The 16,325-nt window shown below is 39.9% G+C and overlaps 1 protein-coding gene across 2 annotated transcripts in view; it reads right to left on the bottom strand.

Moving 5' to 3' along the window:
- SYT1 (synaptotagmin 1) overlaps positions 1-16,325 on the bottom strand; it is a 631,014-nt gene that overhangs the window by 107,710 nt on the left and 506,979 nt on the right. For both annotated transcript variants that reach the window (XM_069584106.1, XM_069584105.1), the window contains one exon: positions 4,813-4,930. In XM_069584106.1, the coding sequence (XP_069440207.1) occupies positions 4,813-4,930 (118 nt within the window). The remainder of the gene's footprint in view (positions 1-4,812; positions 4,931-16,325) is intronic.

Genomic DNA, 16,325 nt, shown 5'->3' with positions numbered 1-16,325 from the left:
CTATAATCAGTGCATTCTCTTGGCAAACTCTGTTAGCCTTTGCCCTGCTTCATTCTGCATTCCAAGGCCAAATTTGCCTGTTACTCCAGGTATCTCTTGACTTCCTACTTTTGCATTCCAGTCCCCTATAATGAAAAGGATATCTCTTTGGGTGTTAGTTCTAGAAGGTCTTGTACGTCTTTATAGAACCCTTCACTTTCAGCTTCTTCAGCATTACTGTTCGGGGCATAGACTTGGATTACTGTCCTTTGAATTGTTTGCCTTGGAAACGAACAGAGATCATTCTGTCATTTTTGAGATTGCATCCAAGTACTGCATTTTGAACTCTTGACTATGATGGCTCCATTTCTTCTAAGGGATTCTGCCCACAGAAGTCGATATAATGGTCATCTGAGTTAAATTCACCCAATTCCATTCCATTTTAGTTCACTGATTCCTAAAATGTTGATGCTCACTCTTGCCATCTCCTGTTTGACCACTTCCAATTTGCTTTGATTCATGGACCTAACATTCCGGGTTCCTATGCAATATTGCTCTTTATAGCATTGGACTTTACTACCATCACTAGTCACATTCACAACTCGGTGTTGTTTTTGCTTTGTCTTCGTCTATTCATTCTTTCTGGAGTTATTTCTCCACTGATCTCCAGTAGCATATTGGGCACCTACTGACTTGGGGCATTCATCTTTCAGTGTCCTATCCTTTTGCCTTTCATACTGTTCATGGGGTTCTCAAGGCAAGAATACTAAAGTGGGTTGCCATTCCCTTCTTCAGTGGACCAGGTTTTTTCATAATTCTCCACCATGACCCGTCTGTCTTGGGTGGCCCTACATGGCATGGCTCATAGTTTCATTGAGTTATACAAGGCTGTGGTCCATGTGATCCAATGGGTTAGTTTTCTGTGATTGTGGTTTTCAGTCTGTCTGCCCTCTCATGGAGAAGGCTAAGAGGCTTAAAGAAGCTGATGGGAGAGACTGACTGAGGGGGACAATGGGTCTTGTCCTGATGGGCAGGGCCATGCTCACTAAATCTTTAATCCAATTTTCTGTTGATGTATTCATAAAATGTAATTATCCCATCAAAAAATTTCCCCCCCATGAATCAAGCCATTGATTTAACTGTCCACTGGTTGCTTTCACATTTTGCATATTTAGCCCAAGATTTTATAACATTCTTAATAGAAACAATTACAATAATATTTAGTGAGCACTTTATTGTGCTTTCATTTATTTCTCACAATAACCTGATAAACAAGATTCTCTTAGTATTCCAACTTTACAGATAATGCAACTGAGGCTTAGGAAGCTAAATAACTTGTCCAATGTCAAATTGCTAACAGTGGGAGACTGGGATTTAAACACTGGCAATAACCCCATTTTGGTTCCAATTTACTAGCCATTTCCAACAAATGTGTTTTGGCATTCAAATTACCTGAAATGACCTGATTATATAATTTTGGTCTCCTTGGTAGTTCAATTAACTTTGAGACAGACCATCCAAATACTTAAAGTTACTTTAATGGTAAGTAGGTTAAATAAATTTGAAATGCACGACTTGTTTTTTCAGGCCATAACTCCTTTCTAAATAATTCATTATTCATTTAGCAGCTCGGCTTGGTGCTACCGTCAGTGTGGGCATGGTGGGATATATAAATACAGATCACAGTCTAGTGAGAGAAGTGTGTAGTTTGAAGGAAGTAAACAAAGTACTGGCATTAAAGAAAGAGAAAGATTTTTTCTTTTAGGATAGATCAAAAAAGGCTTCATGGAATCCGTCCACCTAAATTGCCCTCTCTCCCAGGCACCCCTAGAGCTCACTTCCTCACCTCTCCCAGGCCATTGCCAAAAGGTTAGCTACTCATGGGACTTTCTCTGACCACCCCATTTAAACTTCTCCCCAGCATCTGTCATCCTACATGTCTGCTTTGCTTTCTTCATAGCACTTATCATCTCTTGGTGTACCATGTGCCTTTCGATTTATTGGCTTCCTGTTTGTTTCCCCACATTACAATATAAGGTGCCTAAGGGCAGGGCCCTTTGGTTATTTTAGCCACTGATGTAAACCCAGTTTCAGAACAGTGCCTAATATAAAGTAGGGAAACAATGCATAGTTGTTCAATGAATGGAGGAAATAAGACTTAAGCTGGGCCTGAAGAATGATTAGGATTTAGCTAGACCCTGGTGGATGGAAGAGAATTCCAGGTGAAGGGCATGATTTAAGCAAAGAGTGGAGGCAGCAAATCACATAGCCTGTTCACTGTGCTGGTCAAGTTGGTTAAAATTCAAAAATATGGTGGGGCATAATCTGGAAGTATCTATTATGCAGACCTATGTGCCTGTGATAATTTTACAGACAGCAGGAAGCCCATATGATTAGGACTCTAAAAGGGTATTTAGCCTTTAAATACACTTAATTTAATATTTAACGGTTCAGCAAAATCATTTCAGGTAATTCAAATTTAGGGATGGAAATGGGAAGAGTGGGTGGTGAAGCTAATATAATCATAAACACTGGCAAAAAAGCCCACTTTGGTTTCAGTTAACTGTTTTCAGCAAAGTGTAGTTCAACATTTGAAAGAAGAATATATTTCTTCTTTTTTTATCAAGTTAGGAAGTTGAATCAGATATGACCTCTGGCCTTGCCCCTCTCATGTCACAATGTTGAGTTAGCACTATGGGTGGTACGAGTCACGCCAGGGTCCCTTCCTTCACTCAACACCCGGCAATAACCCAGCTACACATGGGTATAATGGCAATCCACACAGATATGTCTGGCTAGACCCAACTTTCCTTAGATAAACCTCAAAAGTACCTGTAGCATCTCTGATGCTGCTAGATAACAAGCAAGATGGAAGATAGAAGTCAGAGTGTTAAGAGGCACAAGCTGTGATTAGCAAGTATGTAACATCTATCTACATCAGTATCTATCTATGGCCATGGGAACTCATTTCTAGGACCTTGGAAGGAGACAACACATAAGGGACCTAAAGTTTTCTTGGCTTCATGGTAGAGCTGTTTCTGGAACTCTGAAGGGTGAAAGGTGAATTGGGAGGAAGTTCAGGGGAGCATGAGATACAGGTGAGTGAGGAGGCGGTTGGCACAGGAGTCTGAACAGAAACGTGTGAGAGAAGATACAGACGAACTACATGATGATACTTGGCTGTTGAACCAAAGGAAGTGGAGAGGTCATAGGTGTCTGAAGTCAGACTTTAGGATACTAAGTAGTACTCTGGGAGTGAAATATTCTTGTGCCTCAAAGTTTGCACATAAATTCAAAACAAAAGAGTACCCTCTTGTTTTCAGGTTCAGATATACTGTATTTATTCTGTTACTGATGCTCAAATGATCACATCTTTGGCCAATGGAAGTCACTGCAAGGTGACTCCTAAGCCTATTGACATGAGGCTTCCTTGCTTTCTGTTATGATGAGATGTTCTAGGCTTATCTTGAGTGCCTTCTGTGCCACACCTAGGATCTACCACAGAGCCAATAAACTCCATGTTCTTCTAGTGAGAAATTGTATTTCAAACCATCTCTGGTTCTAGGGATTCCCATGGCTACTGTTTATAGGCCTTTTTACTGGACAGAACCAGGACAAGGTGGATGTGTACAGACACACACATATGTGTCTGCATATATTTTGCACCTTTGGCACAATAAATACTCTACATTTTTAAAAGAAACTGCTCATTGCCTAATGGTATGAACAAAGCAAATTTAAAGCAATAAGTTTTTAAATGGGGTCCCAGTGACATGAAAGAAGTAGTGCAGATTTCCTGGGTGACTTATTTATAAAGAGAAGTAAATTTAGGCACCAGGAGTATTTGGCTGACAAATTAGTGGTTCAGTACATGGAACCTTCACTTTAGCATATTTTAGCTGTTTTGCTTTAGAATATAAAATCCCCATGCTCCATAAGAGTGACCTTTAGAAGTTTGCAATATTTTTATTAGAGAAAGCACTGGATAACCAGTAATGTTGGTTCTACTTCCATAGCCACAAACAGTGACAACCATAGTTTATCTGTGATGACCCTGTGCCATATCAAGGAAATTCCTCCACATTTTAAGTTATTAGAAAATATATATTGATTTAATTACAGAGAAGAAAATAAAAACAATGGTGTTCAGCTGTGGAAATGATAAGCCCTTGAGTCTACTTTTCTTTTGAGCAAGAGTTTACTTCTTTGAAAACTAAAATTGGGTTGTACAGAATTTTAAATCTCAAAGTCTCTCCATTACCAACATAAGCTGTAGAGAATAAATATATTACCATGAGAGTTTACCCTCAGATTTTACTGTTCATATATATTCGAAATACTGAATGTTTAATAAAATAGTATTATTAAAAGCAACATTAGGCTATATTTGATAAATTTACCTAATATTTGTCTTTGCTTATATAAATATAAATACTTAAATAATACCTGACACATCTCAGATAAAAAATTATTTTTCACATCATAAATGAATTTTGACCAAATATCAAAAGCAAAAAACTGAATGAAATTATAATTGGTCATAGATGTCACCTTTCAAAAGATAAGCAAACATTTTTAGCTTTCAGTGCTATAGGATAATTGATATTTGGGCTATGAAGCAGGAAAATAGGCTTCATCTTCTCTGCCAGTTCCAATAAATTGAGAGCAACTTCCTGGGGCTCTGTGTTGGGATGAATTCTGAGAGTGCTTTCAGGCTCCGAGGGAAAAGAGAACAGTCACCAATGAAGGAGTGGGGCGTCGTGGCGTGTGTACTATTTTGTGTCCATGATGAAATTGCATTTAAAAACCCCACAATAAACATCACAGACTTACCAGACAAGCCACCCACATCCATCTTCTTCAGGTTCTTTGCTTCCAGAATGACAACAGTCAGCTTGCCAGCAGTAGGTACATAGCGAAGGGAGAAGCAGATATCACCCAATTTCTCTTGCTATGAAAACCAATAGGAAAGTATAAATAATCTTTCAAATAAAGGTGAATGCAGTTTATATATATACATTGTAAACACCTCAGGAAGGAGGATTATCACAATTAGAATTGGAAAACTCGTACATTCACTGGCATTTACTCAGTGGTCTGTCATTCACTAAGGTATCATCAAGAGTGATTGTATCTTTCAGTTTTTAAATAGCTCATTTATGCTTTAACATTCATCAAAATACATCCATAATTCAATGGTTCAGGAGATGAGATCAAGATGGCTTTTTTTAGAGATTACATTCTGAATGTACTGTAGAACTCTTGGCAAATATTCATAACTTGATTAAATAGCTTTGAAAAGAGACTAGCAGGTTTTTTTTTTTTTTCTTGGTAGGATCAACCTACCTCCTTTTTTCCTCTTTTTACATTTCAAATAGGATTATGTGTAATATCTAGACTTTTGGAGGAAATGGACTTGCTTTTGTGTTTCTAAACTCTATTTATTGATGAGAAATTATAAATTCCTAACAGCAGAAATGCAACAAAGTATAAGATTTTGCACTTTTAGTTTCACTCATTGAGGTCTAAATTTCTTTTTCCTTATCCTAAAATTTATAAAAATCTAAGTGATGGTTTAAAAAGTGAAATATATGGTAATACAAAATTTCTCGCATGCCCTCGAGTTATTTCACTGGTACCATATTTCAGTTCCAAGAACATTCACTAATCCTATATTTGAGCATTTCTGAACAACTGATGAAGAGCTTAAAGTGATGATGCTATGTAGAACTTTTACCTTTTTCAGAAGACATCTATAGGTTCAACTGTCTTAAATGTCTTACTCTTTAAGATAACTAAGGACTGTATTGAACACAAGCAAGATTTCGTTCATTCATAAGTGTGAGAGAGGGGCAAGGGTGTAGACTCTGTTGCATTCTCAGATGCTGGAGGCACTAGACTGTTCCCTGATGTATGGGGTTAAGTATATGTAAAGAGCCTCTTGATGAAAGTGAAAGAGGAGCATGAAAAAGTTGGCTGAAAACTCAACATTCAAAAAATTAAGATCATGGCATCTGGTCACATCACTTCATGGCAAATTGGGAAACAATGGAAACAGTGACAGACTTTATTTTTTGGGCTCCGAAATCACTGCAGATAGTGACTGCAGCCATGAAATTAAAAGATATTTTCTCTTTGGAAGAAAAGCTATGACCAACCTAGATAACATATTAAAAAGGAGAGATATTACTTTATCAGCATAGGTCCATCTAGTCAAGGCTATGGTTTTTCCAGTAATAAATGAATGGATGTGAGAGTTGGACTATGAAGAAAGCTGAGCACCAAAGAATTGATGCTTTTGAACTGTGGTGTTGGAGAAGACTCTTGAGAGTCCCTTGGACAGCAAGGAGATCCAATCAGTCCATCCTAAAAGAGATCAGTCCTGGGTGTTCATTGGAAAGACTGATGCTGAAGCTGAAACTCCAATACTTTGGCCACCTGATATGAAGAGTTGACATATTTGAAAATACCCTGATGCTGGGAAAGATTGAGGATAGGAGGAGAAGGGGACAACAGAGGATAAGATGGTTGGATGGCATCACTGACTCAAAGGACATGAGTTTGAGCAAGCTCTGGGAGTTGGTGATGGACTGGAAGGCCCTGGTGTGCCATGGGGTCACAAAGAATCAGACATGACTGAGTGACTGAACTGAACTGATGGCAAATCCGGTTTTAATTCTTTGTATCTTTCCCCAGTCCCCACCTCTCCCCCAACCCCCCGCCCCCCAGTAACTCCAAAGAAGGTAATGTAATTGTTGTGTCAGACCTCTGCAGATAGGTTTCTAACATAGGAATGAGGTATAGAAGGCCATATCCTCAGGTCTTCTCCTGTTGTATTCCTAATATGACTGCTTTGGCCTTCTATATAACTTGACATGTTAAGTTAGCTAAAGTAGCCAGAATCTCCACTGTGGAAATAATAGCCTAGATGTAATCTAACAATTTAAGAAAATGCAATTCCTGTTTTTGGGCACTCATTAATCCATCTTTCAAAAAGGAAAGGGTATCTACCTGTTCTATGATTTATCTTTAGGTGAGAAGTAATATTTTCAGTGAGTGTGTATGTGAGAGAGAGAAAGAGAAAAGGAGAGAGAAAAACAGAAATGGTGCTGATGCAATGCGTTTGGAAATATCACTCTGTGTGTGTAGAACCATGGTTCTCTCATTCCTTGAGTTAACACAGTGTCTTACCTATGTATCTCTTATGTTATTGACTGCCGGGAGCCAGCACGGGAGATCCCATCCATGACAAGGTCATGCAGAGAGGCCTGATGGGCAAGGTGAGTCAGGCTTCAGGGGTTCCCCCTGGGTTTTCCTGAACATCTACCCCCCAAAACCAGAGTCTGCCTGCTTTATTACTGTGCTTTCCACTCTTCTGACATTCTCTGGAAAAAAGTTAACTCAGGGCTTCAGTCTCCTGCATATGAAAGGAATGTTTCAGCTCAAACCCTTTTGATGGCTCTCTAACTTGCCTGACAGGTTCCCCCAGACTTTTACAATTTGTGAATTGCTTACAGCCCCCCAACCGTGAGAGGCACAAAGCTTAAGCATCTTAAAGATATAGAGCCTTTTAGAGTTAAGAATTAGTTTGGTGAAGAGTTTGTTGAGTTAATGTTTGCCGCCAGGCCTCCATATCCTTTATCTTTTAGGCACCTGGGAGGATATTAATCAATGTAATCGGGATGCAGAAATAGGAATATAGTAGTTTTGATGTTAGCAACACTAGACTTTTGAGTTAATTATTTTTCTCTTTGTTATAAATCACTCTACTTCTTTCATTGTTATAAATTGTTGTGTCCTTGTTATGTAAGAACGTAACTTTATTTAGTGCTTTCTGAGACTGGCACCAGACTTTGGCAAGAACACTTTTAAGACAAGTAAGTCTTCTGGTTGACAAACCCTTATCAGAAAAGGGCTGTAAAATGTTAATTGGCCTTCTGGCCAGAAGATGATGTAAATCACCTAAGACTTGTGTATACAACTAAGTATGCAGAGAAAAACCCTGGTCTTGATAAGAGTCAAGGCTGCTGACGCTGCATAATTTTATATTACCCATTGATTTCTATGTACAGTCAAAAAGTATAAAAGGCCTTCTGAACAATAAAGGATGGACCAGTTTCTCGGACTAGTCTCTCGAACTAGTTTCTTGGAAATCTTGTTTCCCCCGTCTCTCTGTCTCTCTCTCTCTCTTTATCCCTCTCCTTCCCTCTCCTTTTCTGGCTGAATTCCCATCTGGAGTGGGGAGGCTCACCACGTCTACTAACTTGCCCCAGCTTTTAAGTCCCGTGAGGGAGGGAGCCCAAGGCAGGGCACCCTCCACTATTCAAACGAGCGCCGGTGGCCTAACGTAGATGGTGCAAACTTCTTGTCCTGAAGTTTTATTGGCTTTCCCCATGAACCAAGTTATTTAGCATCTTTTCTCCACTAAATTTTCCTACTATACTATTTCTTCTTAATCTCTTTTATATTGCTAAATAAATAAGTTTTCCTTGCCTACGCTGTCTCTCCTTCGAATTCCCTGGATCCACCTGGGCAGGACCCTGGCAACTGAGGATTTTAATTTGGTCTTACCTGTGCAAGTCTTAATTTCCCCACATAACTAGAAATTCTTTGAAGACAACATCATTCCCTAAATTATCACTTTCCACAAGTTTTCAGAAAGGAAATACGTGGAAATTTGAGATCATTCTCCTGTTTTGAATTTTCCAGGTAATGCCTCCCTTTCATTAGTGTAGATAATAAAGAGTTACATATAATGTGCTAAATTCACCTGAAGTGCCTACTCAACCCTAGGAATTAATTTGCACATCAGGAGAATCTAGTAGAATAAATTACTTTTCATAGCCTGTGAAAATTCAGAATGGGCCTCAACAGCACAGAAATTAATACAAAGGATGGACAAATTCGTCTGAACCTTAGGAGACAAGAGAAATGTAAACGAACAAAATTGCTGTTCAGAAATGCTTGTTAGGGCTGTTTTTTTGCAGGATTCTGTCTGTTCACCACAATAGCCTCCCTGGTGGACTCTGTTGGAGAACTGGGTTACTCTAATGATTCTAAAGAGGCATTTTGACATGACTGTTCTCCCTCAAATGATACCTCTCTTCATGGCCCCAAATCTAATTCTGCAGTTTGCAGTCATCTCAGTTGTTCTGAACAGAGAGTTGTCCTAGCTTCTAGTCTACTTTTATTCTTCAGTCTTAAGACATATATGGAATCTTTAAGATTTTACACAGTTTCAGAAGAATGCAGTTGCTGTTTTAAGAAGCATACCTCAAGTAGAAGAACTATGTGAAGTTACCTGTGATTTCACAGCTATGGGATGGGGGAAGAATGAGTGACTGAAAGATAACATTTCAAAATGGATGTTTTGGGAGAAAGGGAATTAAGGAAAAGTACTTATTTTAGCACCTTTTACAGATATACATTTAATTCATTAATTTTGGAACTTCAACAGGTAAGATTTCATTCACTCAAATGTCAAATTAAGCAAGCATTTTATGTTATCCAGTTGATGTTGCTTTTCAATGCTAAATATTTTAAGCTCAGTTAACATTAGATTACTTGATGTGCCAGCATGGAACAAAGGCTTTGGACTCAATCCCGAGTTTTCTTTGCTATCAGACTGCCATCTGGAATAATATAAACTAACACTGCTAACTGACCACCCACGAGGATATTCTCTCTTCACTTTAAGGTCATCTTACTAAATGGATGTTCATCAACAAACATTCCCCTCAGCTGTTTTCCTTCCTAATACCCCTTTCTGTCAGGGTCGCCAACGAATCTGTTTCCATTGGCCACCTTCCCTTTTGCTGTCCTCTAGTCACTCAACCTGACATTGCTTGATTTTGGTAAATGTGTCTTCAGGTATATTTTGTCTTTCACTTTTTCCTGCCGCAGTCATCTGCATGACCCCTGTCCTCACCACTTCCACTTCCAGTACAATTGCATCTCTGCTGTATTTGCTACCATCACTACCATCATCCCACACCGTGGTCTCCCATACCACCTCTATCCCCTCTACGTCCAGTTCACCACTGCCATCTCCACTATGTGAGATCATGCCTTAAATACTTCTGTCATCTCTTTCGAAACAGTCTGACCAAAGATTGCCATAATCTCTCCAAAGTCCAATGTCAATCACATACTAACGACAAGCTTATCTTTGAAAGGCCCAAACCCATCTTCCTATCTTTCCAGAAGCTCTATACTTGGCCCCAGCTATCCAAATATTTTTCTTCAACTTCACTACTTACTTAACTTTCAGAATATATTTTGAATTTGACACATACTTTCCATTTATAGGGTCATCATTCTAGTCCGAGAAGGGTGACCAACCATCCTGGTTTCCTCAAGACTTGACTAGTTTTAGCCTCATAAGTTCTGTATCCTGGGAAACCTTGGTCCCAGGCAAACCATGACTATTGGTATCCTTAAGTCTAAATCATCATAATTCTGGATCTAGGCTTCTGTAATAGCCTCCTGACAGTGACTTTGTTTCAACTCTTGCTCTTTCCTTGACTCTTCTTCACATAAAAAGGCAGACTGATAATTTTAAATTGGAACCTGCTCATGAGACGATCCTTCTCAAAGCCCTCCCATGTATTCCCATTTCACTTAAAATAATCTGGATTTCTTATGCTAAGAGGCTTTATATGATCTGACCCCTCCATCTCCTACCACTGTTCTCCCAATTTTACCTTCTCTCCTCCAAACCTGTTAGGCACACATGGACCCAGAGCCTTTGCTCTTCCGTCTGCCTGCAGTCTTCTTCCCCTAGATACTATCAGGGACTGCTCCGTTAGTTTACTCAGCTTTCTGCTTAAGGTAACACCTCTTTAGAGAGGTGTTATATGGCCATACTATTAAAGAAGTCCCGCCCACTCCTCAACACTCACACCACCTCCCCCTCGCCCTGCTTCTTTCCTATCCTGGCACATATCACCAGAAGGTCTATTTGGCTGAGGTTTTCCCCACCAGAATAGGAGACCCACAAGTGCCAGCAGACAGAGTAGAGCCACATAGGCCTGTTGATGGAATAAGTGCAGTGTCCTCAGCATCCTCAGGTTGGGTTCTCCAGGGAAGCAAACTCAGATTTGCATGTGGGAGGTTGACTAGGATGTGTCTTTTGAATCAATACCTGTGAGAGAGTGTAGAAAGCAGAATGGTTTGGGCGAAGTTGGGCTGTGGTTCAGTCATATCAGAAGCTTCAGCTTCTGGGAAGTTTTAGAGCTCTGATAACTCTTCAGAGTTGATCTGAATTCTGATGAGGGATGAGATTCTATGCTCCTAAATCTATCAGTGTTTCCCTACATCTTGCACCAGGGGTCTCCTCAGCTGTGATGGAGATGCTGAGAAGGGGGAACTCTGTTGCTCTGAGCTGTTAGCCATCAACATTCTTGGCCAGTGAAATCAGTGCCTTCATTATGAGGATGGTCCAACACTGTGTGTGAGTGGAGGCGTCACCGCAGCAATGACTGTCTGTATGAGCTATCTTCTTTCCCCTCAGCAGATTTTTGCTTAGTTAGGGAATTCATCTACGATGACTTTGGTACCTTATGACTAATCAAATTACCCCTAAGTATGAAGCCCTTAGTCCAAGTTCCATATCTCTAATTCAGTATCTCTGTAGCACACAAGGATTTCTGCTAGTAATTGCTTGATAGCCATTAGCCAGTAGTATGGTGCCTAGAAATGATATTTTCTCCTATTCATGTATGTGAGTTTCCCCCACCCTAAACTCCAGAAGAACAGGGGTGTTACCTAATAAGGCACATAATAGGGACTTAGAAATAACTGTTGGTTGATTGCATTGAAAGGAGAGCCTTACCCATCTTACTCTGTAAATAGCTTGGGCACTAGTACTCAGGATAGCAACAGAGTTTCTAGTTTAGCCAAGGAGTCCGCTAATGAGTATATTTGGAAGTCCCTTTTTGTTCCTAGTGCTGTAGACATGGCTCTGTTAGTCCTTTCATAAAACTGGAAATGAAACATTTCTGAAAGTACAGTTTTTATACGATAGACCCCATAGAGTTGCAGCCAACAGATGAGTGCTTTTGCTGATGTGATTAGCTCGTGAAGGGACCTTATTACTATCAGGAATCTCAGCTTTATGTGTAATTTATTTTAGTCAATTGCCTTGATCACTAGGTGGAACTGCCAGTTAGTGTTAGACAGTTCCAAATGTGAGATTCAGAGAAAGTAACCTGCTCTTTTAGAATATGGAGCTGACAATCAGAAAGCACCTTTGTTCTGAGCAGCTTGATAATTCTGATAATTTTAAAAGCACCCACTGAATAGAGTAGACGTGAATTAAGGACTTAATAGAGACAACTACAGCAATATCTTTCCTTTTTGAAAAGCATTATAGATATTAGAACAGAGGTCATCTCCATTGGGTAAATAGAAAACTTGATTAAAATGAATATTTATTTGATGGCTTTTATAGCAGCATCCATCATTTTAAGTGTAAGAAGAGGTGTTCACTTTAATGACCTTTGCAAATGAGGCTAAGTTCACATGCTTGTTGGAAATATTGTACTTTTGAATGAGTTTTAAAAAGGTACCTGAATTGGCTCAATGCTGTGACATTTTAAAAGGACATATTCTATTTATATTAATCTTAAGATTTCTCTGTGTGTTAAATTGGTGATAAATTCTCTGAATAGAAGGTTTTTCTCTGAGGTTGAGAATCTATTTAGAGGTGACAGACAAATGGCAGTCCAACACTCTCTCCAAACGAATCTGGACTCTGAATGTTCTCCATTTGTAAAAATACAAAGATGCTATTCATTTATAGGAAAGGTCAATGTCAGGTTTTTAATTTTAATAACATAAGGGTGATTTTAAATATATCCTTTGTGTGGTGGTATCTTTCAAATTCATTTAATTCCCATAACTCCTCTTCTACCCCTGAAAGTAAAAGTGAAGTCGCTCAGTCGTGTCCAACTCTTTGAGACCCTGTGGACTGTAGCCCACCATGCTCCTCTGTCCCTGGGATTTTCCACGCAAGAGTACTGGAGTGGGGTGCCATTTCCTTCTCCAGAGGATCTTCCCGACCCAGGGATTGAACCCCGGTCTCCCACATTGTAAGCAGATGCTTTACCGTCTGAGACACCGGGGCAGTCCTAAGGCATCTGCCAAATTGGCATTTCTGTCTAATGGTCCAGATGGTGACAGTGTGAAATGTTGCTGTGGATGTACCCAGGTTAAAAAGACTGAATCTGACCTAGAGTGCAAATGGACAGTGAATCGTTTAGGTGAATAAGATTATATTATTTTAATATTTATTTTGTGAGGATACTATTTAATTTGGATTAACTTTATATTCAGCCTCATTCATTGGTTTCTTACTAAGCAAAGATTGAGTTCCACCAAGACTTGTCCAGAGTCTAGTCTAGGCTCCATAGATCCCTAGAGGGATAGGATGACTTTAAAGAAGTTCAGGTTGCAGTGGAGAGACAAATTTAAACACAATAACAATGTCATGTGTTAGCCTCATTGAACAGGGAACTCAAATGCTCTGGCAGAAAGAGGAGAAGGTTGACGTTTCCAGAGTCTAGTGATAGGACTAAGGAAGGAAGACTTTATTTGAAGGTTAATATCCCCCAATAAGTAAGATCAGTTTTTCCAGCCAGGAAGGTTTTCCTTCTCAGGGAGGGCTGGGTGAGAGAGGGTGAAAGGTCTTCAGACCCGAGTTCTGCCACCAACCACCTTGGAGGGAGGGCATCTGGCGTGGCGGGGGTGCAGTGCTCCAAGCAAGTTCTTCCTGAACCATTAAACTAGATGCCTCATATCTTTTTTTCTTTCTGTGAGGATTGCATGAATGAGAATCACCTGTGAGCCCAGGGGAGTTCACAATCAGGGAGGAGAAGACCAGAAAGAAGGTGACAGAAAGAGCACGGCAGAAGCTAGGCTAGTTACACAGAAGCTGGCAAGGGGAGAAAAGCCATTTAAAAGCAAGGTTAGGAAGGGACAGTTAGGGATGGACATGTACACACTGATATATTTAAAATGGATAACTAACAAGGACCTATGGTATAGCATAGGGAACTCTGCTCAATGTTATGGGGCAGCCTGGATGGGAGGGGAGTCTGGGGGAGAATGGGTACAAGTGTATATGTATGGGTGAGTCCCTTCGCTGTTCTGAAACATCACAACATTGTTAATCAGCTATGCCCCAATACAAAATAAAAACCTTAAGAAACAAACAATCGAAAGCAAGATTAGGGTGGTCAGGGGTCCAAACTCAGTTTTCCACTTCTGGCTTCAGCTTGCCAAAGGGTCTGCCCATAACAAATAGGAGCCTTGAGAAAAGATAAAAGACAAGAACAAAAAAGCTGATAAATTGAGATTTATCAATAAATTGAGACAAAGCAGTGGGGAAAAAATAGAGAAAGGAATAGAGGGGAGAAACGAAACTTGGAAAAGAGTAAAGGGGAAAAATGGCCAGTTTGCTTATTTTATCTGCCATTAGCAAGAGGGCAGAAGGAGGGGAAAGATAAGGAAAATCAAATAACTTGGGACTGATGAGGAAAGAGGTGGGCGGATTTTGAGGTGTGTGTGTGTGTGTGGATTCACCTCATAAGGGATGAACTGTTGCCTAGGGAGGGCCTCGGTGCTGGGACCCTAATTATTTGTTCAACTAGGAAGAACCCAGGAGAGATATTTGCCATAATTAAAATCTACAGAAATAAAGAGTTTGATGTGAACCTCAAATGACAGAGAAAATGGATATATTTTGTAGACTGTATCAGACGGAAAAGGACAAGGTACTGCAGTGATTTCCCCCAAGCAAATGAAAGCCAAATCCTGTTAGTTCTCTTCAGGGTTGAAACAGGATATAGGTCACATGGCAATTTCATTGAAACAAAACAAAACCAAACAAAATATGAAACGTTGAAGCTGCATTAACAGCAGCAGAGAGATTTAGCATTAGGATAGGGAAGCGGAACAGGTGGAAAGAGAAAGCTGTTGAGAGGAATATGAGCACTCCACTTTGCAGCCACTTTTAACCCAGAATAGAAATGCATCCTGGCTATTGCTGGAACAGTCAGAAGCGTCCTTGATATGTGTGTCAACAAATGACAAGGCAACATGAGGTGTTAAGCAAGAAAGGAAAGTGAAGTGTTTGGGGTAGGTGGCCCGTTAAGAAGGTGGCAGTTGGGTTCTTCTGGGGGACATGAGAAAATTATTATTGATTAAATGAGGAAATTAGCATCAGTGCTACATATTATTTATGGTTCTTTGAAAATGGATTTGAACATGCACCAGACATTTAGATAAGCTAGCCAGAAAGGGGAAGAATTAAGGGAAAAATTCCAGGAGAAGATGGCAGAGTGCCAAAATCTAGAGGCAGAATGAAATCTTACAATAGAGTACAAGTACTTGACAATAAAGAGGGAGGTGAATATTCCTGAAGGGACTGGCTCGAGGCTTCCTGATACCCACCGATAGGGGAAGAATGTCATGGGGGGTGGGGGATGGATTGTCGGAAAGGGGTGGACTGTAGGTTAGATGTGTGTGTGAGGATATAGCAGGGGAAAAAAGACTAACTTTTGTGACTGTTCCTGGCTCTTATGATCCACATGAGCAAGAAGAATTAAGACAGCAAAAAAGAGAGGAGTTAGGTTAAACAAAACAGCCTTTTTGAGAGACTCTTGGAAAGGGTGGTCCCACTTGAACAGATTTTTGACCATACAAAGGGCAGCCTATGAAGAAGACACTAGAGGATGAAGGCCTTGGAGATACAGAGGAAAATGGTAAAAGTATTATATAAAGATTTACTGCAGGAGGTATCACACTTACACAGCAGAAATGTTGCTTCATGAAAGCAAAGTCATTTTGGGTTGCAGAAAATAGAACCAGAACTATTGCATATTCTTAATGGCACCATGGTCTGTTGTGCTTTCAAATCTTTGAACATCCGGCTTCCTTTGCCTGGTATAACCTCCTTCCCTTTGTTTTACTGCTGGACTCCTCCGTTCTCAGCTGTCATCTCTACTGAGTCATTCCCTGGCCATGCTCAACAGAAACTGGCTCTTCTTCCCTCTTTGCATTTCAATGGCACCTTTCCAAACTCTCAGTATAGCACTTGTAATATTGATATTCCTAAAGATGTCTGTTCCCTCTTTGCCTCTTTCATTAAGCAAGACCTATATTTTCATCAGTTTGGACTAACAAAGGGTCTGCCATATGGCAAAACGCTGATATAAAATTAGAGGTCAAGAGCAGTTGTGTTTTACTGTGGGAAAGGGACAGGATAGGGAAAATGACATTTTTTTTTAGTTTTTGTATTATTGTAAGAAAAATTTGGAATTAGTTGGCCAACACACTGATGGGGA

This window comes from Ovis canadensis, chromosome 3 (genome assembly GCF_042477335.2).
Source record: "Ovis canadensis isolate MfBH-ARS-UI-01 breed Bighorn chromosome 3, ARS-UI_OviCan_v2, whole genome shotgun sequence".
Lineage (NCBI taxonomy): Eukaryota > Metazoa > Chordata > Mammalia > Artiodactyla > Bovidae > Ovis > Ovis canadensis.
The sequence above is the reverse complement of the archived record's forward strand: the minus strand, read 5'-3'. Positions and strand labels throughout refer to the sequence as shown.